General features: G+C 38.8%; 1 protein-coding gene across 1 annotated transcript in view; it reads right to left on the bottom strand.

The window, feature by feature from the left end:
- The window catches only part of RORB (RAR related orphan receptor B), a 134,657-nt gene extending 109,391 nt beyond the window's left edge, over nucleotides 1-25,266 (bottom strand). Inside the window, exon 1 of the mRNA XM_048291683.1 lies at nucleotides 24,818-25,266. Within this exon, the coding sequence (XP_048147640.1) occupies nucleotides 24,818-24,824 (7 nt within the window). The 5' untranslated portion in view covers nucleotides 24,825-25,266. The remainder of the gene's footprint in view (nucleotides 1-24,817) is intronic.
- Nucleotides 25,267-25,391: the final 125 nt, after the last annotated feature.

Below are 25,391 nucleotides of genomic sequence, written 5' to 3'. Positions count from 1 at the left end.
CAAACAAGACATGTAAGAAACATAAAAGGCATCTGCATAGCTCTCTCAATGATAGTAACAATTATCACGATGAAGATTTTTCTGTGCCAGAGTAAATACTCCAAAACTATTAGGCAAAACCCACAGATTTCAATGAAAATTCTGAGAATTCCCAAAGACATTGTGACCAGTTAAGGAAAGCCATGAGAGACTGAATATCTGTGCAACTGAACTCTAAAGATTTTAGTATTAAAACTCTAATAATTACAATTATACACATTTTTGGTTAAAATTAAAAAACCAACATTTAAAAAACTCCACCAATGTACTGTGGTGAAAACACAAACATTTTGATAGCTTTTCTACGTGGTTCTCTTTCAAAATATTAATGGCCTGCAAAAAGGTCTTATTCTGTGCTGCACTGAACGCAAAAAGAGTAAATGTGCCAAAAATGCAGGGAAAGACTCCAGAACCTTTTGATGTCTAATGAGCCAAATGTTTTAGACATGATTCTGGGAAAAGTCCCAACAGTTTATTTAGGGCAGTACACTAACATCAAGTAAAGGCAATCAGATATCAGATGACTTCATTGTGTGGTTTGTTTCAGAAATATTACAACAACTTTTTAATTTGGCAAATCCTTATTGCCGCCCTGCCTATTTCAGTAGGAACCTTCTCTCTTTCCCACAACTTGTCTTCTTTTTTGTAATCACTTCATTTGTATCAGAGGGTAGTATGGTGTGGGAGAAAAGTGGTGACTACATTTAATTTCAACCATTGATGTTAAAATGCCCCAAGGGAAAACCTCCTATCTAGTAAAACAAACTTAAAAAAACCCTGACATTGATATAACCGTGTGCAGATCTCAGCAAGTTAACAACCAAATGTCTCAGGAGTACAGGGATTGTTACTCCTACTTTACAAAGGAATAAAGCTGAAATGTAGCAGGGAACATAAGGAAGTTGACTCCTGTGCATCTTCTGAACATACTGCCCATCACCTCCAATTTAATGGGAAAATTTGAAGCAGAGCTGGTAACTCAAATACATGTGTGAGCCAAAATACAGGAAAAGGCTCACATTTTACCAGCTGAACTCAGTTACCAATGCTCAGTTACCCGTCACTCACTGACGTATAACAGGAATTGGCAAAGTGACCATGAAATGATCCAGCAATCTTAAATAACACAATATAAAAAATATCACAGGGGCTGATGTACATTGAAAGGTATTGGGAAATTGACTTTTCTTTGTGGAGAACTAGCAGCGAAGATAGCTTTCTTACCAAGTGCAGTTCAGGCATACAAATGAATAGAGGACATTTAAGTAGTGTAAAGTATTCATTGAAACAAAACACCAACAGAAAGTTTAGAAATAAAAGCAAGGACAAAGAGGCAGCAGATGGATTAATAAACTATTATTACAAAACCCTACAGAAAATTTGCGTTTTCTGGACTGGACGTTCTTACAAAGGCCAATGAACAGAAACTTTTACTATCCAAATACTTCAGGCTACTAGAGACAACATGATGCTAATATTTCATGTAGTGACACCAGAATTTGGGACATTTAATACTTCTCTGGTTCAGTCAAAGTCTGTATTTTTACCGTTATATGTCTGACTGTGTTTTGATTGTCTAGCTGTATTTCCCCAAGAGGAAACCAGCATTACAGAATATCTTTCGAAAAGTAACAAAGAGCAGAGCGAGTTGGGTATGCAGTTAATTAAATTTCTTGTGATTTATCTAGTTAATGTTGCCAACATACAGAAAGAGATGTTATCTGTTAGACCATGTATCATCATAGCTGGAGAGAGACAACTAGGATACAGCTTCCAATAGGTCCATGTGCAAAAGCACATCTGGGATAAGAGAAGAAACAGAGGTAACTGCTGCTAACGTAAAGAAAAGATCAAAAGAAACAGGCTAAAGGCCAAGCAGGATACATTCCATAAAAGGTTTACACACAGCAAAGTAATTACTACATGGTTAAGAACAGACCTATTGCCTGAAATGGTAGGTGAAGTGTGCTGACGGAAGAGAAATTAGAGAATAGTTACACGCTTGCACTGCCAGCACTGTACTGAAGGAGTGGGGGCAACACAAAATACAGGCCCAGGTTTGCATATATTACCTCAGTGTTATCACAGCTATGCATACTCTGAACAACAATCTTAAGCAAAGGAAAGCAGACTTTTCCCTCAAATATTACCTAAGTAACAGCAGAGAAGTGATGTCTAAACACAGGCTTTGTTGCACACACTGCAAATGCTTAGTAGGAAAGAGGTATCACTGGCAGAGAAAAAATGCTTGGGTTCAAGTTTATTTCAAACCTCAAGGAAGTACAACATCAGAAACAACTGGAAACACCCAAATAACAGCAGAAAAGACAAGAAGATTGCTGAAGGGAAAGGACCTAAAATAGTGAGACTCACTGAAACAACTTGGTAATGTAAGGAAATGTGTTTGTAGAGATATTCAGAGCTAAGTAAGAGAAAACATAAGGAATATGCAAGCAGAATTCTATACTGTATCTCTCACTCCTGCATGCAGACCTTGTTCTGAGTATAAAAAAAAAGGGGGAGGCAAACAACAACAACAAGAAGAATACAAATTAATTTCTAGGAGACAGACCTTCCAGAAGCAGAATTTTAAACAAAAAAAACCATCTTCAGCTATCTGTGTTGAAGTCAGCTATACAGCTTGAATGATCAGTGTTACCTTTCGATACTCTCTCGTCTTCCAGTTAGCAAAATAAAAAAAGATTGAGTGAATTTACTCAGAAGTCAGACAGGAGGATCAAGTTTAGTTTACACAAAAGAATAAATTATTCAATTGGCTACCTAATATTTTAAGAGAAATCACAATAAACCCCCTTGAAATTCTTTGAAATATCTTTATTGTACACATGTGACAAACTGAGGGACAGAAATAACAGATACTTTGAGATGAAAATAAGCCTCATTCAGTAATACTTGCTTTACTGTCTCCAGCAAAATCAAGGGGGACAGTTTGAAGAACAATCTGCTACACAGGATGGCCCACAAATTAAGGTGCATTGACTTGATTATGTTCAACAGTGATGAACCCTGGTGATGTGGTAGGATAAAAAGTAACAGAGATCCTAACCCTGCTGCTCTTCTGCTGAATCACTGCCCACAGCTAGGCCTGCTACTAGTGACAGAACTGTTCCACACTGCAGAAGCTACTGCTGATCCATGCTGCTTAGCACAACACTCGTAACATGCCTGAGTTTGTGAACTTGTGATCACTGGGGATACATACACCGTACATAACTGGGAACTAAAATGCTTTGCCTCGTTACAGAGCGTGGAAAAAAGAGTTGTGGTAACAAAACACTCCAAACCAAACAAGCCATCCTTATCTAGCTTCAGTTTTTGGGACTTTGATAATCCTTTAACAACCTGGTTTAATTTTTGGCATTTGAAGCTGTGTATTTCGAAGACACCCTGATCATTACATTAAAAGTGAATTATGACTTTTTATTTTGACACAGATGTCTTAATTATTATTTTACAAAACATTAATACAACTCACCCATTTATGCAAATTATCAGCTGGAGAAAATTATCACAACTTCAGCATTTTCAAAAGAATAGTGATGATTAATACAAGTCGAAATGGCAGACAATTGTTTTTACTGCTGCATGGCATGGCAACGAAGGCCTATACATGTTGAGGAATAAAGACATCGTAATACTCACCCTTACGAACTCACAGAGGTTTCAAAGACATTATGAGGGGTCATTAATATTCTTAGTTTTTCCTCATGTCACTGTTCAATTTTGGACTACCCATTATTTAGTAAAAAGGGGAAGGTGAAGATCAAGGGACAATGAGAGAGAGCATGGCTCTTTAGCACTGTCACCAAGTCTCTTAAGGAGGAAGATCCTGCTTCAGTTCCAGACTCAACAGCTATTTTACCCAGTTAGTTTCCAACCTGGAAAATAGATCCAAGATTTGAGTATGGAATTTGGATGTTCAGTCTTGCTCTCTGGGGCTAAAGGATCATGCTTGCCCTATTTCTGACCCAGTGAATCTTTAAAAGTATTATAAATGAGGAGCATCAACAAGTAAGATGGAAACCTAACATCTCCACTCCCTTCTTGCTACAAATTGCCCTCAGTTCAGTACTCTTCTGAGGGGGAACATGAACACAGTTACTAAGGTCCTGTGGAAACATTCTTAACTCTGCCCTAATGTATAAACGTCCATTCATCTTCCTCTCCACTTGCAGTCAGTATATAGCTTGCTCTGTTAGGTATATCTTTATGGATTTGATCCTCAAAAGAGCACAGTGCAGGGGAACTCTCTGTACTGCATGGACTACGCTGAGGGATACAAAGAAAGACAAGAGAAAACAGGAACTTTTAATTTCTGCAGAAGCTAAATGTGAAAAGCAAATGGGCTCGCAGAGCTTAGGGATTCTGCAGCCAAAAAGAGGCTTTTAGAGTCGTAATTTTGTAGTTGACCACCTATCATAGGTGCCAAACTGAATTTATAATGACTTGGTAGATAATAATCTAAGCTTTTATGGCATCAGAAAAATATTGGTGTACCTACACCAGCACAAACTTACCTTCAAAATCAGTAAGGCATTACAGTGAAATCAGTAATTTCTTTTAATATATTTAACCTTTATGGAGACAATATGAACTGTGTAAACCCACCAAAGAGCTATGTATGTCCAGGATAAGCACCGAGTAATTTTGCAGACACATCCTCAATGATGAAAACATTAAAGACACTAACTTAATCTCATTAGAAAGCCTGAACTGCATGCATGACCTTTGGAGACTCAGGTGTTCAGGGAACATGACCATAAAAGCTGTGACTAGTGAAAAGTCGTATTTTTCAAGGCTAGAGCTATAGATGAGGAATAATCCATGTACAACGAGAAAAGTTGACATCTGGAGATTGAAGAGTAAAAAGTAACTGAAAACGGAGAAGAACACAGAAACATCAGATGAAAGCAAGAGACTAATAAGAAATACAGGTAAAAGTAGAAGAAAACTGGAACAGATGGCTGCTTTATTAGAGGTTGGCAAGAAAACATTTTGGCCCTAATTTATCCTTTTCACCTTTCTCCCAGTAAGTTAGGGTTGGGAAGGAATCCTCAGACATGCAAGGTAATGACTGCCGGAACAGTATTATTCTCAGAACAATCACAGAAGAGAGTGAAAATGGGGAACAAACACCTCCTGCTCAACTTCAGGCTATGTCTTCCTAGTGTACACTTCAGAAACTTTTAACACATCTTTTCCTTGTAACTTTTTCTGGTTAGAGTAGGTATCATAAAATCATTATGAAATGGTAGGTAATAAGCCTACTAATGACACCTATTCATTGTTACCAGAGTGACTCTGTCTTGAATTTGAAGTTCTGCAAAACATTAAGTGAATATTTCTTACAGACACTGGATTCACAGAATTACCTCCCTATCTTCTAGCTTGCTCTGTGTGTTTTATTGAGCAGGTGAATATGATGTTTCTCAGTGCAGTTGCCTTCTGTATGAAACCCTAATTTTGCTACTTTAACTTGAGAAATGCTTGACGGATCTACTCACTTGAAAAAGCAGGAGCAGAATCTGTACCATACAGCTACATGAAGGTCAGCATTAAAATAATACCTACATCTTTTAGTTAGGGTTCTGACATACACTGTTTTCACATCCCCTGTTTGGCTTTAGTTGGTCAATCTGTCTGTCAATCACAGTTTATTCTGCAAGTGTTCCATGACTCTCCTACCAAGTCCTACCCAGTTTGCAAATTTAAGAGAATCTAAGATATGATACAGCAGTGTGATCACTAATAATATTTCTAAACTGTGTCTACACTGTCCTGAAAGAACACAAACACAGCTGGGAAACTTCCTCTGGGCAAAATTTGCTGTGCATACTATCTTTGCCTTGGGCCACACCTGAAAGCATCACCTCCTCAGCATCCTTAAACCTGTCAAAATGCTTACCACAGACCGCAGCTCGATAGATACATCCCAGAGTGATGCCCAGAAACATGTCTGTTTCTACCAGTCAGTCTTTCCTGGCCTATCTACAGCTGGCTTCTTGCAAAGCTAAGCCCAGCTTCCAAATGAGGATCATTCAGATAGACTTCAGCTAGGGTCTAAAAACATGTCATGAGGAAAAGGCTGAAAGCTGGGCAAGGGTGAGCATAACAGTGACTTAATATGATTTCCCCCCTCCAAGATAATTACAGTAGGCCAAAAAATCTTGTCAGCAGTATCCACTTGATCATTTTCACATCCCAATTGCTATGAGACATACACCGTAAGATATCAAGCCATTTCCACAAAGAATACAGCAAAAACTTTTTAGGGAAGTTTATAACCTAAGAGATGGAAAGACACTGGATACCCTCAAAAAAGTTACTGACTGTTTAGAGATAGAGATGATACGGAGTATTTAACTTAAAAGATAAGGAGAGAAAGTGACTTCAAAATGCATTTTGAAGCCTTGTTCCACTCAGGTTCTCTCAGAGCACCTCAGAGAATATGAATGACAGGCTGAACAGATACATTAAAAAATTCTGTGAGTCATTTGTAGCTACTGCACCTGATCTGACCCCACTCCTGACCTTCTCCACCCTGCTCTCTTCTCCTGTTTCCCTCCATCTTTTCTGAATAAGCAAACAGCCAAACCACAAGACTTCATGGATCTGACCATTATATAAGCCACTCCCTGCCTAGTACATGTTAAGTTCATCATAATTTGGCCTGCTACAATAGAAGAAAAAAGATGTCTATCCTTTCCTCCTGTCTGTGTATAAATAGAAGAAAGATGGTATTTGGCATGGTTCTATTCCAGACAAGGATCTTCCTACGATACGATCAACACAACCTCTAAAAATACTTCCCTAGTACAACTAGTCTGGTGTTGAGCTGGACAATAAACATGCAGGCTGGGAACACTGCAATAACCCTTAAGTCATTAGAAGAGTTAGCATGTAATGCTTTTTTTGCAGAGAACCATCCTGGTGATTTTTTTCACCTGTCCAGTGTTTTTTTCATCCAGACAGTGTCTGGAGAAGAAACCATTACTTTTAAACCGGAGTGAGATACATCCTTCTTTGATGATAATGGGGTTTTTTCAGTATTAACTGTTACAGAGACAGAGGTACAATTAATTAGACAGTCTTCTTGAAGAAGACCATAGTGGAAGATGTTTATTTTGCTGCTGTCCATTTTTTGCTACTGTCCATTTTTCACGTTATGCTCTAAGTGGCTTCAGTCTCATTTCTCAGGTGCTGAATATCATAGCATTACACAATGTGCCACAAATCCCTTATCCAATACTTCAACAGCTTTCAGAAAAAAAAACCAAACCTTGAACAGCAAAAATAAAACAGACATTTAAGGAAAAGCACTTTTTTTTAGCTTTTTCTTTTTTGAGGATGAGAGGAGTTGTAGTGATTCTTTATCTACAGCCTGAACAAGGAGAAGCAAAGCTTGACTGTTGTCAATAATAAGCTTTATTGGCCCTTGTGGAGTGTTAAGTGAATATATTATACTCGAATCCCTCTCCCTTGATTTAATGTCCTGATAATTTGTCTTAATACCCCATATTGCTCTATGTCAAGCCCCTTTGGTTCTACTGAGTTATGCTGACATCCAAAGGGTTATGTGAAGTTCACATGGTGGGGGGCAAGAAGACAATGGAGGAACCTCCTAATGAATGGACAATGGCATTAAATGAGACAGCAAAGACACAATATGGAATAGATCACAGGGGTTTGTATGGAGCACCAGCTTTGGGTAGCACTGTGATCATCTCAAAGGAGATGCTTGGAAAGCTCGTGAACTAAGTATCCAGGCTAATGGTGCCCCAGTGACCATCTCTAGCAACTAGAAAGAGTGGAAGAGAGAACAAACCTCAGGAATTCTTTATTTAGACATAGCCAAATGGTTACTTAAAAATGGACACACGGCATCTTTTTCTTTGCAGAGCATAGGAACATTCTTTGCACTTGGACAGAACTTGGTGAGAAAGCAAGCCCTTGGATACATTTATAATAAAACAAAACACTCTACAGAAGATCGCTACAGTAACATTGGCAAATTAAGGGAAACTACAGAATTGCATTCTGGCAACAGAGATCAGAATACAAATTGCAGCAAATCTTACTGCATTGCTGTGGAAAACCTTTTAAGATGTACTGCTCTCTATGGTCTCTCTATGTACTCTATTACCTTACTGCTTCTTTCTTCAGTAATGTTTCCCCATAGAAAGAGTAAGTAATAGGTTAGGCCTATCCATTATCAGGATTTGGATGAAAACACTAGTGCAGAGTTATTCTGAGAAGCAAATTCTATACCACCTTTGGTAGAAAAATGTATCTTAAGAGAGTGTTGACAAGAGAAGAAGAGACATATTTCTGAACATGAAGTAAATGGGTAAATTCTGCCCACAAACATAATGTGCAATAGTAAAATATATACATTTTGGTAGTGCAAGATAGCTGCATGTTGGAAAAAGTGCTCCTTCAATCTCTGCTTTAGATTGTGTAACTAATTTAACTTGGTTAAGCTAGCAGAACTAAAGCAGACTTTTATCAAATGACACCATACTAAAACCTGCTTTTGTCACTTCTGTTTTTCCAGCCATGACACAGCGCACATAGTTCTAATATAATTTCCTTTCCATAGATTTTGAGTTCCCAGCTGACTCCTAAACACAAAAAAATAGACTTTAAAAAAATTATTTTAGAATGGCAAGGTAATATGTTAATCCCAAAGCTTCTCCATTATTCACCATTTTTGCTTAAGATGTAATACTTCCAATCATATCCCAAAATGTTTTTGAAAATGTCTAATACGCTTCCTTCTTTGGCAGAAGGGAACATTGGCACAGCATCTTTGAGGGATTCCTTAATCACACCGTAGATTAAGATGCTATTTTCTGTTGGTTCATGTTCAGTTGTTTTTCTCCTCAACCCACCACAGAAGGGATAAAATCTATTTTGAAAATGAAGGGGGGGGGGGAGGGGGGAATCAATGCAAACAGTAGCTTCTCCTGCACATCAATGTATACAAGAGAAAACAGAAACAGCTTAATTATTTGTTTAAATATTTTTCTAAGATACCCAGAGGGAATTTACTACAGAAAACCCTAAGGAATCAAGACGTTGCACAGCACAGCTCAGGAAGCCTTTGCTCTTACTATTGGAGATGACCAGCCAAAGAAACCAGCTGTATGTCCAGATCTTTAATTGAAATGTGCTGCTGAGGGGACTTGCTCTGCGCTCTCAGCTGGTTCAAATGGGGCTGCCTAGCAACTGCAGAAACTAGTTTCAGCAAGGTGAGGTGACACAAGCCAGCAGGCACAAGTTTGTTGAAGTAGTAGTGTATTTACCACTCGTCAGACGAGGAAAAAGAAGCAAGTCAAAATCAGATGATAAATAAAGTATAAATATGACTTTATTAGTAGTATGCATTTTTAAATGCCTGTTTTTGAGCTGACTGAAATCAGCTTTCCATATGTTGTTGACAAGCCTATGTTTTATTTATCAAATACACTTTGACAGAAATGTTAATATAAGACATGAACCTGCAGGACAAGTGGATCAGCCATAGAAGTACCAATAAAACCTCAAGTTAAATCAACTAATGGGAGATTCATCTAATCTCATCTAATTGTAACCAAAAATGTATTACTGCATCTGTCTGCAACCCTGAATATCAAAGCAGTATTTCTGTGCTGATAGCAGAATGCTACCTTACTCCAAAACAAACTTCCCCACACTGAATTTTTCATATTCTGTTTCTGAAATAGCCACAAGGCACATTTGTAATGTGGTAAAATCAAGAGCTGATGGCAATACTCAAGGGGTAAAGGGTTCTACTGGGCAAGATTAATGGGGGTACATAAACACACAATGCAACTTCATTCATGATGAAAACATACTTCAAACTACAGGAAAAACCTACGCAAAAACATCACAATAGCCCTAAATCCAGAGGGCCAAAGATGAACTTTGCAAAATTACGTGCTAAATGAAGGCAAAACCATTCTGAACTCTCAAGCACAGAGAAGTTGCTCAAATAAAGGAATAAGAAATGTCATACTCTGAAATTTTTAGACTCCTGAGAATGAAATTTTGCAGTGTTCAAAGAATTAGATCCAATATATGCTTCTAACAGTATGACTTAATTAAAAATTATATTTTCAGAAGCAAAATTATTCTGAAACACTTGTCCTTGTCTTTAATGGTTTTGTGCTTCTTATTTAAGAATAACAAAGGCACTGCTGCCCTACAATACACATTTATACCATCTCCTCATTATCACAGCTGGATAATGAAACAGTATACATCTCTAAAGTTCAGTCTTGCTTTAGCAGGAAGTCCAAGTCAGGAGAATTTCTTTTAAAGAATTTACAGAAGCAACTACAGTACCAATATTTGTGGTGCACACTTCCATCTTTGTTCTGTTCTCTCTTGCTCACTCTTTTTGAATTTGCTCTAAAAGCTAAATTAGATCTCAGGGGCACTGCACTACTAAACAAAGACCTCTTCTAGCCCATTGTGATGGAAGTAGATGTACTCAGGAGGCACATGTACTGAGAGGCTGAAGTGTCTTCCCCAAATTCTCTCATTTTTACACAGAACTCTGTACCCCACTTCACAATATCACTCACACAGAGTCATATACTTGCTCCTCCTGCTTCTAGTCTTATCTCCTTCTCAGAAATGTAGCCACATTAATGTACTGAACTGGAGCAAATCTTTTTTTCTTTGGTAGACTTTGCTAAGCTATTTCACCATCTACATGATTCTTTTTATATATGTATTGAAAATATCTCTTTTCTAATACTTACTCTTTTCAAGACACCAAGACAACTATTTGAAGAGGATATATCCACAGTCCAATCTACAGCCCTATTATGATCTAATAACAACTCAGTTCTGCTCTCCCTGTGCTTTCCTGACTGCTACTGTTGGTAATAACAAAGTTGTAATACTTCCCAACTCAAGCTTCATTACCATGGGACTTTAAATTGCAGACATGCTTATAATACGCATCACTATAAAGGACCACAGCTTTCACTGGGTGGGAAAAGAAAAACAAAACAAAACCCAACCAAAACCTGAACTGTAAAATCTATTTCCTCCTCAGTTATGAAAACTAACAAATAATTTAAAATTTTAAAATATCAAAAATACTGCAGAAGCAAAAAGTCAAGACTGTTGCATTGAGCTGACAAGTCTAGCACACACCCTCATATACATCACTCGAAATTTGGCATTACAGATTTTAATAAAAGCTAACTACCACTTCTACTGGACGCTAAGAAAAACTTGTTCATGCGTATCTAAAAGAAGAAATAAAAAGTAAAGTAACTTTTCATCTGACAGAAAAATAAAAAATAATGTTTCAGAATGACTGATTTAATCCTGGGCTCCACAGGAGAACTTCATTTTTCAGCTCAGTTTTCTATCTCTGAAACCTTAGAAGTTGTGGTATGTCTGAGTATGTTTAAATACTTTTGACAGAAAGGTCCTGGTAAACCAAAGATTTCCTAAGATCACTTAGGAGATGTATGGAACAGAACAGAGACTCTCATGTTTCTTTATTAGATTGCAAAGCTGTATAACACACAATTCTCTTTATTTTATGCAAAATTGGAATGCTCCTGTCATTCCTGCTGTTCCCTTTTTGTATGTCTGGTTAATTCTTCAGAATTTTCATAAAATTTGTGAACTTTGTAAGAGCAGAGTCAAATTCAGCATCTAACCACAAGAAGTAGCTTGAGATATTTTACATATTTGTTACATAATACTATGCTTTACTCACATACCTTACTTCAGAAGCAAACCTCTTCTACCAAGTACAATTTAAAATTAATGGTAGACATAGAGACTGTATACAGATTACACATAAAGGTTCAACACCAGGTCAGCAGTGACTGAGCAAAATAAAAATGCCATGGCACTTGGTGGCCTGCATGAAGTAAGCTGGTGGTGTCAATCCAATCCTCAATGGACTTTGTTCATTAGAAAGGAAAAACAAACCTCACCACACAGCACTAATTGGCACCCCTGTTGTCACTGTCAGCAGCTAGGCCAAGGTTATAATAGCCACAGGAAAAGGGTCTTTCAAGGTCACTCTCAAGGCACAATAGGGAAGCGGCATGGGACAGAGCAAGCTCCAGTGCCATGGGCAGTTCAGCTCCTCAGACCTCCATCAGGTCTGCACCAAAAAAGATCAGCCTGACAAGGATTTTGGACATCAGACGCCCCACCCATGCAAATATCTGCATGTCAAAAATCCCTTCTGGAACAGATCCTAAACCTCTGCAGGGTACAGAAGAGGCATCAATCTGGCACCTTTTTCAATTAAAGAATATAACATGTGTGAAGGCACTTGAGAGCAGAACACTTAGGAAAGCTCCAATTTAACTGATTTGACAAAATTTCATTGTACAAAAGGTTTCTACTTCTTTTCCTTAATGTACAAGATGCTGACCATATCTGCAACAGAAGGGGAACTATTATCTGTCACACGGTTAGAAACCATCATGCAGAACAAAGTAAATTAAACAACATAACTCAGCAGGCTTTCTTGTATATGAATAGTTGCTAAACGCCACTACAGAAAGCATTAATGTGTGTGTAGCTATGGATTTGTCTGGTATGGAGACTTCTTCAATCTGCATTTCTAATGACTCTAATGATGAGTGTAGAAGGATCATGTTCCAAGTTCACCCTCAACACCTCAACAGCTCAACACCTTTTCTTCTATTGAGTCTGCCAGCATGCCTGTTACAGAACCAGCTCACAAAATTAATAACCACAAAGACCAGAAGAATATGAATGTACTGAGAGGCAGTCAGCAATCAGAGAGCAGTGGAGATGGGAGTTTAAATGAATGCAGCACAAAAAAAAGTCTAAAAGGTGAACTGCGATAAAACCCAAACCCAATAAACATACATCATAACAAGTGGTTACCTCTAAGAGAAATACAAAACAGGATTGCAACATGGCATTTTATTTTCACTTTTCAATCTTCATTATAAACAACAAAAATACATAGCTATTTAAGGAAAGTTTGTATGCTTGGATGTGCATACATCTCCTACTGTAAATTTTTTTTGAATTCACATCATGGGAAAATAATTTTTAAGGGGCTGTTCAACAATTCTACACATAAATGTATCAAAATACCACCTATCCCCTCATAAAATATGAAACATTTCTATAAGCACATCTAAAATCCAAAGCCTTTTCAGTTAACTTCTTGAGCAGCATGTAAAATATTGTTTAGTGCTCCTTAAAATATCAACAGTTGGGCTCCAAGCACACACAAAAATAGCCTTATTCCTTAAGTGAAATATAACTCCTAAACAACTCATATTGTTCCTGCCAGTAAACTAAGAGATCATCCTCTGTCTTGGTTTCACAATGAAACATGTATCAAAAATGCTATTTTGGAGATTATGAAAAATCACAACATGCATTTAATAGCATTCATTTCCTCAAATTATTTTATCCTGCTGCTCATTTGTGCCCTAATATATAATGCACAAATAGATAATGCAGGTTAAAATTAGGTAAAAATCAGATGCATTCCTAAATATTTCAGTAATAGGATAAAGAGTCTGATACATATACATTCCCCTAGCTCAACTGATTCTGAGAAAGGATGAAATAGATGTTAACGGATGACAGCTTGGCTCTTTGCCTGTTTTATGCTTAGGACTTACAGAAAATTCCAGGAGGGATGTGGGAAATCAAGAGATTTCATATAAATGTACCTCCTACACTTCCAGTGTAGTTTTCTGAAAAATGAGATATTTTTCTTTTTGGTCGTGGAGAGTTCTGCAATTGTTTGGTCCTGTAATAAGTTCTGTGGGGATGCTATAGAAAGAAAAGTTAGTCAAGGGAATATACTTAAAAATCACCCTGGTCTTGGAGAAATGGAGAGCATCGTAAGAGCATTCTCTATTTCTCTTTTTCTTCTGAGCATGGAGAAAAGACTTAAAGATGTTTTTCCTGTCTTACAAAAATCAGATAGGACACTATCCCTTTATTGCTATGTATTTCCACCATCTCCAAAGGCTAAAATCTACATAACAAATACGGGTTTTTTTAAAACAAAAACAACCCCCCAAAAAACATCAAAACCCCACAAAACAAACAAAAAACCAAACAACCCCCCCCCAAACAAACAACAACAAACAACCACAAAAACCACAACACGCCACCCCCCAAAACAACAAAAAAACCTAAACCCACAAACAAATGAAAGTTACTGGCATATTCTTTTATCGGACAGGAAAAAGAGCAGGTGCTGCCAACCAAGAAGCAATAGGGAAGGAGATATTCAGCTCTCAAGCACCTCATCTATTTCCAAGGCTACAGGCATACAAATGCAATAGAGGTACCTCATGGAGACGTAACCCGGCCAAGGTTTAACAAACTGCTTATGTCCTCCTTGCAGCACATCCCAAGCAAAGCAAACCAAAAGAAACAAAAGGTTGAAAAGAACAAAATAACTTTCTGTAATACACAGGGATGCATGGTTTAGGGAACCAACTATATGTTTTCTAACAAGTGAATGAATTTCAGTGTCAAGTACTTTTCTGAGTGCACTGCTTTTCAACAAAAGTGACTGAAAAAAATTCAGAAAAAGAAAGAGGAACAGAAAAAAATAATTGAAAGATAGGAAAAAAATCCAACCAAACCTAATTTGATTTGATCCAGAGTTTGAAAAGATCAGGTTTGGATGTATTTTGCAAATGACATCTCAATTTCACAAATATTGGTTGAAGTGCAGTGAATGCCAAGCTTGCACAGCCAGCTTACGTAACTGTATATGTGATGTCCCAACCTGCAGCATTCCTGAGTAGTGGAGCTCTGGATATACACAGTAAATGAATGGAAGTGGATGTCTTATGTTAGCATTTAGCTGAATACCAAATAGTCTGAAGCCCCATTACAACAAATCTACATGCAACAACAAGTAATACAAAGCAGCACAGTGAATACATTCATATCATATATTTGTTCTCTTCCTTATTTTTCTTCTCTTTTTCTGTTACTTACACTTCTCTCTTTCTTTCTCATTTCCAATAGCAGGGCCACTGTAGTTAACTCCACCTGCAATGAGTGGAAATTGAACAGTCCAGCACTTTATAGTACAGGACTGTTCACATCAAAATCCCTTCCATTCCCTCACTCTTCTGTTTTAATATTCTGTTCTTTTCCTTCACATTTCCACTTACCTCTTGCACGTAACTCTCCTTCAAAACAGCACCCTTTCTATTCAGTTTGTTGTTTATACTAATCTTTTCCTCCCCGTTTTCTCTTGCTCCTGATTAAATTCCCTCTTGAAAGCATACATTTCTCTCCTTCAGTTTTATGATGCAGCTGGTACAATCTTTTTCTCCCCAATCCTGTTGAAGCCTGAAAATAGCTTGCTGCAAAAGGTCTTACTTAGTGTTCTCTTTTCATGGCACTTCCACTAGAGTTTGTAGGAATTGCTGATTAGAATACATCTTGGCAAATAATTTTCAAAAATGAATACTGGAATTTTGGTAAACGCAAACCAGTCATAAACAAAGGAATTGACTTTTGCATAGGCACCTGAATTAGGACAGTACAAGTTCTCTCCCCTCTTATCCACTGAACCCAAAACTGATCAGCTCTCCCATTTTCTAAAAATCAGTGGGCTGTAAACAACCAATGAGAACATATTGTACCATGATTTTTACATAAAACATTCTAGCAAAGTCTATAGAAATTCTATTTCAAAATTAAAGAGACACAGCTCTGCAGACAGATTTCACTCGATGTAATTTACTGCAGTATACATTTGCTTGAAAAACTATCACATATAAACAGTTTCTCCAAAAAAATCTTTGTGTCATTATTGTTGCTTCTCTAAATGTTAGAGCAGATATTACATGCAATACCTTTTTTTCTGATCTTTTAATAATATATTAATTTTGAGTTAAATTATGCAGATTACTAGATACTTTTGAAGTCTCATCTTTAATACTGTAACAGCTGCTACAGCACTGGTAATGCCTTTTTTCTCAACCAGGTCTGAATAAGGAATTTATTTTCATAAGTACATAGAATTGCTTTACAAATTGTAGTGGAACATGATGTTGACATTCTTCAAGCCATGGAGTAATTTGTAGTTTAAATTACTCTCAGTGGATGTTAATCAACCATATTTTGCCTCCACTGACATCATTGTTTTAATCTTCCTCCTTACTGCAACTAATCATGTGAGAGATTAATATAAACTGAATTTTCCAAAATTGGCTATGGCTAGGAGGAAACTAGTATTCTGAATAAAATATGGAGATTTTTGAATGGGAAAATTGGAAGTGTTGCTAATTTTTACTGTCTTCAATGCAACATTAATTTTTAGTGCTAATCTCCCAGTATTCTAATAGGTATATCTAAAAAAAGATTTTTGGTGCAGTAGTGCATATATATTATAGATTTACATACATTAAACAAAACAGTTAAGCTGGTATTCCTTGTATCACCTTTCCATTTCCATATATATTTCTACAGAGAGAGTGATTTGTGTCATTAAAAGAAGTCTGGCTTGTTGACAGACACTTCCAATGACCAGTACTTGTACAGCTTGCATAATGCACTGAAAGAAAACAATGACAGGTTTAATATAACTTCCTAAACAAACTAAATTAATTTCTCCTTGATCATCAGTGACACTGTTTCCAAAAGAAAAGTTTCTTTTCCTCATGAAGATGAAATCAACTCATGGCACTGTGCCTTATTAATACATGTCTTCCCTAATGCCATTATTTCTCTGTGCCACTAGACTGAGCTGCATTTGTTCATACTTGTGCTGCCGCTGCATTTGAATATCTGGCCTCAGTTCTTGTACATGGTCTCCTCTTTCAGTTCATTCCAATTAATCACCGAATACAGTTCATTGTACAAATATTGTACAAAATCCCCCAAACAATGTTCACCAAAGTAAACAATGCTTTTCATAGCCAGCTGCTGCTTCATTCTTCTTCCAGACAGACAAATAAGAAAAGAAACAACAGAGCACCTGTTTCACTACTCAGCCAGGACCTGAAATGTAATATTTATTTTCATTTTTCCATCTTATTTAGAAAAGCAAAATCAGTTGGTGCACTGCTAACATGCACAAATGACCAAGGAAGAATGTGCTAGCAGGGAAGTCTTAGGACTTCCAAAACACACTTCTGTGGCAGGTTCTCAAATCAAAAAGTTAACTGGCAGAAATTTATCATCACCTAGTAAAACCAGACGTATTTTTCAATAAGGAAAGAGAAGACAATACACATCAATGTCTCTAAACAGCACTTGTAATGAAAATATGGTCCTTAATTTTGTTAAACTCAGTTTTATACAGTTCACATACAGTAAAATCACTAAACTGTCCTTCTCCAAAAGATCCTTATTTCCAATAAACCTCTCGGAAAGTTATTTGCTGCACAGTTCTCAGTCTACTAGCTAACAGATAACCCGCCATCAACTTCTGGACTGAGTCTATAGCTTCCAAGTATCTCTGAAACAAGTGTAAACTTTTAATGTGTAATGCACACTAAATAATCTTAAGCTCTGCAAACTATTCAAGCGCATGAAGTCTATCACTCTTTACCTCCTGTTGTAATGGGAATAATAATTGAAGACTTCCTTATTTATAAGCAGCTTTGTCTTTACTTTTTACATTTGAAGTTTATTTTAGGAGAACTACAATTTCACCTGAGACCAACAAAACATAATATGCTACCCTCTTGACAGCTCATTATTTTGACAGTAGACCGAACTGCAATTTAATTTCTTTTTGCCTTCTTTTGATCTAAGTACTTTTCCCCCATGAATGTCTTCATTCAAAAAAACAACAAAAAACCACACAAAACAAAGAAAAAACAAAACCAAAAAACCACCAGAAATTGAAACTTGTAACAAATGCATTGCTTGTAAGAGTAGAGACATTTTTCCTCTAAAGGATTGATTCAGAGAGGGAAAAAAATTAAATGCAATGGGAATGCATGTGTTGTTTAGAAGTGTTACTCTGAAGGATAACCTCACTTATGAATACCACGGATTGATGAAATAGAAATATGACTCTTAAAAAGAGTAATTTTGTTATGGAAGGAGTTTGCTTGTTCAGGAAACCTAAGTGACCACAGGTAACTAAAACAAATCAGTTAAATGTGAAACCATCTCAAGAACATCTGTAAGTAGACAGACTGCTTTACAGACTGACTTTGTAATAATCATTGAAATTGCCCTTAAAATTATATTGCTTTTTAGCCATACTAAAATATTTATTACTCTGTGTAGCATATTCATGCATAAACGTATTACAAATGTACGTATTTTCCTAATCTTTACTTAAAGATTGATTTGGCCACTATTTACTAGCAATAAGCATAAGCCTAACAATTAAACAAAGTAGTTTATTGGTAGCTGGCAGAAGAAAAATGTTTTTTAATGTTTTTTTATGTGTCAGCCTTAGCAGAGAACACATGGAGCATATTTACAAACATTTCTTTCCATTTATATAAATATTTATATAGTCAACAGCTGTATTCAAGCACTAAAGAGTAGCAGACAGTAAGGAGTAGAAGGTGATTTTATTGAAATCTCAGAGCAAGAAGATTTTTTTTAATTTGGCATGCTTCTTATAATGTTGATTCCCTGTGGCCTTTATATCACTCATGTTGCTTACAATATCAAATTATTGGGTTTCCAAGGGACACAGAACAAGTAGCCTTAAATTCAGCTTGCCTTATTTCTGTGAATAGTCCCATAAAATCTAACTGAACTACTCACATTAAAAAGGCCCATGATAACTCTTTATAAATTAGTTTTTCTGTCAAGAAAATGTAATTACTTGATGTTTACTCTTTAGTAAGTATGTGGTTTTAAAATGGCCATGATCCAGATAAACATAAGATTTTAAAAAATTATTGCATTTTTGTGCAGCAGTAAAAGCATAGATCCTCCATAAAAATTGTGTACATCCATTTTAATTGGCAATTCATCAAAATAATTCACAATTAACAGCAAAGTAACAACATTTATGTCAAACTAAATTAGCATATATACTTGTAGCAGAGGCAGAAACAGCTGTTATTCTGTTTGCATAAACTTCCAGCAGAATGTGTCTGGCAAAGTTAAGCACAAACATTTCTGCTTTACAAAAAATAGTTCCAAGACTGCAAAAATGCAGAGGGCCAAATGTCTCATTAATAGGACCACTCAAGTGAGTAAGCATTGTTCAGTCAAACAAGGACCAGGCCATCATAGCTGTACTGTATTCTCAATCCTGTGCATAAATTAAGAGTTTTTAATATGCTCATGAAACCAATATTAGAAACAAACAGGGAAATAGCACAATCCAAAAGGCACCTTCTGTCTGCCACCCCCAGTGACACTGTGTGATGTCTTATTCTCCAAGCTGCACTGCAGACTTTGCCAGACTGCATACAGAATCGGAAGAAAAAACAACATTGAACTTTTTTAAACACGGAGCACAAAGAACAACATTTTGACATCTAAAGCTAGTCTATGAAAGTCATTACGGAAAGCCCCAACTGTGCTAAATGTACAAAGCTGTTAAAATTGCTCTTTAAAAAAACTGATTTTAAATTCAAATGTATCAGTTTTTTTTAAATTTACACTTTGATTTAAGTTGATATAACAGGTTTATTACTAAGCTCAACAGCAACTGATCTAAGACAGCATCTTAGAATTGTTAAGCAATGTAACCACTAACACACTCCTGTTATCTTGTGATTGTGAAGCAATGCTCAGATTTTCTTCTCTTTTAATATCTTTTTAATTGTTTCCATTTTGTTCTATGGAACAACTATTATATTTAGCCAAATTTACCATAAATGCTATTGTAACACCTGTGATTTCCCTCATTAAAAGCAAAACGGACAGGGTCATGGGTTGAAAGGGCAGGGTATGGACTACAAAAGGGCTAGTTAACATAAGCCATTATACTGTTGTACTGATAAAGCTCATTTCTATTCAACAGATGATTAGTTCAATCAATATTTACTCCTGTGTGCATCTTCATCTACAAAGCATACATTCTTCAATTTCACAGCGCAGATCTTGATTTCTGTGAATTCACTTCACTGTTTGAGAGGTAGGAATTTCTTGCTAACTTGGGAACCTTTCACCCCTTTGCATTGCTTTCCTGTATCAGGGAACCAGTGCCCACACTGTGGGTCCTGGAACTGTTTAACAACACTCAGTACCGCTGAAGGTAAACCTTACCCATACACTTCCGAGTAGGCAAACGTCACTATGATATACAGCAATGCCTTCAGCAGCACCCTAAAGCCTTTCCACAAATTATCACAAGTACATTTTAAACAGGAATGATCACTTCCAGAATTCTTGTTTACTCAGAACATATTTTTTTTTCTTCTGATAGATTTACTCCTCAAATTCCAAAAATAATTTTTAACCATAGAACACAATTTAAATGACCTCTACTACTGTACTGACAAATTAGAAAACCATACCAACCAACTGCTTGTCATTGTATTTGTAAAAGTCCAACAACGGAAGTCAGACATTTTCTATACCACAAAGGAGAAATTATTTCCAGCCAATGCACATGGTATTTTCACAGTTTTTAAATTAACTGCCACCAGACTTCCATCTATGAACAACAAATGTAACTTAAAAAAAATTATATGATGAAAAAAATCTTATATAATATTTACATTACATTAAACCATACAGTTATCTATTGATGAACTTTCATTATGTACTCTCCTCTGACCCCCAGTACCATACCATATTACAATTAAAGATAAATGGAAGATACCACATGGAATATAAATATGATCCAATGCAAAGTAAAACTACTGCTGAGGTACAAATGGGCTCTCATGCTTTCCCTTTTACTTTTGTTCATTCTAGAGAGGTGCCACTGTATTGACTATACACATTTGCATTTTTTATTATGTGATACTGTTTATTACTGACTCATGATTTTCTAAGCATGCACTCTCATTTATTACATTTTACCTGCAAAGACTCAACACTAGTAACTTGTGTTTTATCACCTATCAAGGAGTCCCAGTGAAGTCAAATAACATTATCCAGTTAAGGAATAGCTAGATGCACTACACTGTTGAGGACAAATTGGCTTTACACTGGTGGGGTAAGGTCCTAAGTCCTTCCTTTAAATAGTCAGTGTTCATTGACATATTTTAGGATATTAATGTTACATATTTCAAATAGAGACATATTTACTTTTCCTGAAATAAACTGCAAAATCATTTTCCTTTAAGTTAATGAGTCTCCAAAGATCCCTGCATTAATCTACTCAATTCAGGAGAACTTCTTAGTTAGCCAGTCTACTAGTATATGTTACTTAATATCTTGCTTCAAAATACTGCCAACAGCATTTGTTTAATCACAACCTTCTAATTTCTTACAAATATTTCAGTCATGCTAAGAAAATGGAGTAACTACATAACATCATATAACATGCACTACTGCTCAGTCCTGACACCAACAAGAAAAAACTACACAGAAAACTCCCTTAAATAACTTGGCTTCAGGGGTTTGTGGTGCTCCTTTTCTTCAAAATGTATCAGAAAAAGCTTTTTAGTAAGAGTTTCAACTACAAGTTTAAATATTACTTTTGTAATAAGTGGAGTACTTGGATACTAATGTCACTTTCACAACTCAAATAGTTAAGATCACAAACTTGGCTTTTTTAAGTGTACGAGTAGCAAGTTCCCAGAGTAAAAGTAGATATTTTGACATCTTTTTTTGCCACAGCCAACCTTACAAGTTTGCATAGCAGCTGCATTATAGGCAGAATTGTAATAGCTTTAAGCTTAACAAATCATTTCAGTAAGAATTAAATTACAAGAAAAAAATGTAAGTCTTCTTTTTCAGTTAAACGGCACAATCATTTTAGTGCATCTTCTGTTCTCTTTTTCTAAAAAATATACTGAAGTACGCATTCTATGTTCTTAACTCCCTCACAGGATGTTGCCAGGAGTGGGACAGATGGAAGGAAGACTAGTGAACACTCACTGTAAATTTCTTTTATATCTATGTTTGGATCTATAAAATACTGGTATAAAAGTCATTAACTTCACAAAATTCCATTTTCCGTTCAGAGGGAAATATTTGCACCTACCATAACAACAAGAGTACCAAACCAACAAATTCCCAGTCTCCTGCACATTGTTCTGCTGTATGTCAGTATGGCTACATATGCAGAACGGGATTTAAATCAAGATTTAAAGTGCAGAAAATTATTATTTTGGATAGTATATGACCAGTGACTGTAACATACTGGCACAATAGCAGAAAATTTTAGCTTGGCTTCCACAGGATGGGATGACTGACTGTCTATGTGACTGTCCAGTATGTTGGGATTCAGCAGGCAGTAATACAGGTTGGGTATTCGCTCTCCTTGGCTTCCATCTTCAATGTGAAGCAGTAATGAACCACAGCAGTCTCTGCACATCCCAGGCAGGCTGTGCTAACTGCATCAACTGCAGCTTGGAAGGATCACAGCTCAGCTGGGAAAGTTTGCAGGAACAGCTCACATACTCAAGACTGAGATTTTCCTCTTTGAAACCAACTGCAAATATAATTGAAAACAACTACACCTTCAAAAGAAGGCTTACAGTTCTCTAAAAGCATGAATTCATGGGAGCTCACAACCTGTGAATTGTGACACTCATTTATTTCTGTTATTTGGAAAGTCACAAAGACAGATGTTCAATTAATATATAATGTTCCTTTTTATTTGAGAGGGTGTGAAGCACTGCTCTTGCCTCGGACACACCTGTTGTAAAACTTCACTTTACTAACCTCTTGCACATGAGTTTTGAGCAAGGATGAAAGTTGCCCGTTTGTTGTTTTTCTCCTCCATCCATCCCAGCCCTTTTTTCCCTACCTGTAAATTCCCCATTGAGTAAGCATAAATACAGTGCAAATATTAATTTGCATATTAGGGGCAGAGCTGCACCTCTTCACAGTAGCTGACAGCACAGCTAAAGGGGTGGCAAAAATGACTACAGAGCTAGGGTAGATCCTGCAAGAGATGCCGCCAGATGCGCAGCAAGATCTGCCTCCCTCTCCCTGAGTGTCTAAGAGGGAGGACATTTCACTGCACCCTTGCACAGACCACCCCAAGACATGGGAGGAGAGGCATAGGTGCCATGGCTTGCATGGATGAAGTGCCCAGAAAAAGGGGAGATGGGGTTCCTGACCAGGGGTTACAGGATGCGCACACTTTGAAAACAACCCCTGAGACAATGACTGGCTTTACTCAAATTGGAGGCGCTCCTGTGCAAAGAAAAAAAAAGAACGAAAAACCCAAACAAAAAACACAAACAAAACCAAAATCCGCAAAAACCCACACTCAAATAAACAGAAAACCCCCAACCCAAGCAGCAAAGCTGCAACAGGGGCCACTTTACAGAACTGAGTGTTTTCTCTCTGTTTCCTGTTGCTCTTAAGAAAAACAAACACTGTTTAGCAAGTTCTTGCCAGATGCCCCACAGCCAGCACCCTAACAAAGAACGCTGGGGGAAAACAAGGTCTTTTTATGTTGATTTGCACAAATGTCATAGTTACAATTCCTTTAAAGTGAATTACACACGTGTGATTTGTTAGTGCTGTTAAGACACGCTGTTACAGGAGCTGACATCGAACAAGATGTAATTCTAGCTAAAAGTTCTTTCTAGCGTGTGTGTCCCCCGTCCTTTAATGGAAGATCCAAGAAATCTGCATGCAATGTCGCTGTCAACCCCGAGCGCGTCCCACTCCACATTAGCCCTTCTCCTCCGTTCCAGCACTCTGGTAGAGACTACTTTTTGTCCCTTTTACCAAGCCGTGGCTGAGGCAAGCAACCGGTCTGACAAACTGGGTGATAAAGGGCAATGTGGAACATGAGGGCGGAGGAGCTGTATAAGCCCCGCGGACGCCCGAGGCTGGCAGGGGCTGTTCTTGCCTTGGTGTCGGTGTTCGCCTGGCCCGGAGATGGGGCCCAGGGGAGTCCGGCCCTGGGAGACACGGAAACAACGCATTCCCACGTCTTCCACAGCCCTCCACACCCACTTGGATGACCGGCGTGCCAGCTGCAGCGTCTCTCCAGCCCCACCGGACAAGCACCCCAGCAGTTCTCCATGCCTGAGGGTGTCCCATCGATGACCATACTCTGCTCCCCTGCGGGACCCTCACGGGAGGGGCTGCAAGCCCTGGAGGAGGCTCTCACCGCCACCCACGACAGGGATGCGCAGCACAGGCTCGGGGGCCCGAAGGGACCTGCGGGCACGGGGATCCCGGGCAGCACAACCCTTCCCACCCAGTTAGCAACCCATGGGAAATGAGGGCCTCCAGGCGACGTGCCAGTTCGGGAACGAAGTCCAGATAACTTTTGGGGAGCCCTTCTCCGTGCTGGCAGCGACCCGGGACCAAGCGGCAGCGGGTTCTGCCGTACGGGACACCTGCCGCGCCCCACGGGCAGCTGCAGGTGGGGACTGCACGGCACAGACACTGCCAAGCACCTGAGCCTCCTTTCTGCCTGCCCGCCACGGGCCAGGGCGGCGCTGGGCTTCCCAGGACAGGTACGTGAGGGGTGCCCGCCCACCATCTACGCGGAAGGTTCCTCGGGATGGGTCGCGGCCCCCGCCGGTGCAGGAATCACACCGTCAGTAGCCACGCCGGCGGGCGGGCACGACTCGTCAACTTTCTCCCCCGGACCCTCTCCCCTAGTACGAAACCTCTTCCCCAGCCCCTTCCCCAGTACCTTTCCCAAAAGAGAGATGTCCCCCGGCCCGCTTACCTCGCATGGTGTTGGTTCCCCGCTCCGCGCAGTCATGAAGCTAGGAGCCCAGGAACCGCACCGCACAAATCCCGTCTCAACACCCGCGAAGGTGGCAGCCGCCGCAGCTCTGCTCCGCCGGGAAAACCATGCCTCCGGGGCGGCTCCGCGGGGCGCGGCTCCGCCGGCTCCCCGCCGCCGGGCGCGCTGCTCCGGGGCGGCCGCCCCGCGACTGCCCGCCGCGGAGCCTCTGGGGGGGGCGCCTGGGCGGCCGAGAGGCGGCGAGGGGCTGAGCAGGGGAGCAGGAGGAAAGGAGTTACGTTAGGAAAAAACAGGAAAAACACGCGGAGGCAGAAGAGAGGGGGGTGCCGCGTGGATGGCAGAGCATGTGCGCTTTCACATGACAACGGCGCCCCTCAGCAGCTCCCCGGTGCGGATTTCCACTGCGCAAACACAGCAGCGCACGGAGCGAAAATGAGATCCAGTGAGAAAGCGGCAAAGAGGCTTATAGCGGGGGGTGGGCGGTGCCGCCGCCGCCGCCCCGCCCGCTGTCAGCGCCGCCGCCAATCGCCGCGGCCCGCCCGGCTCCGCCGCC

The sequence above is a fragment of the Corvus hawaiiensis genome, chromosome Z (genome assembly GCF_020740725.1).
Source record: "Corvus hawaiiensis isolate bCorHaw1 chromosome Z, bCorHaw1.pri.cur, whole genome shotgun sequence".
NCBI lineage: Eukaryota > Metazoa > Chordata > Aves > Passeriformes > Corvidae > Corvus > Corvus hawaiiensis.
The sequence above is the reverse complement of the archived record's forward strand: the minus strand, read 5'-3'. Positions and strand labels throughout refer to the sequence as shown.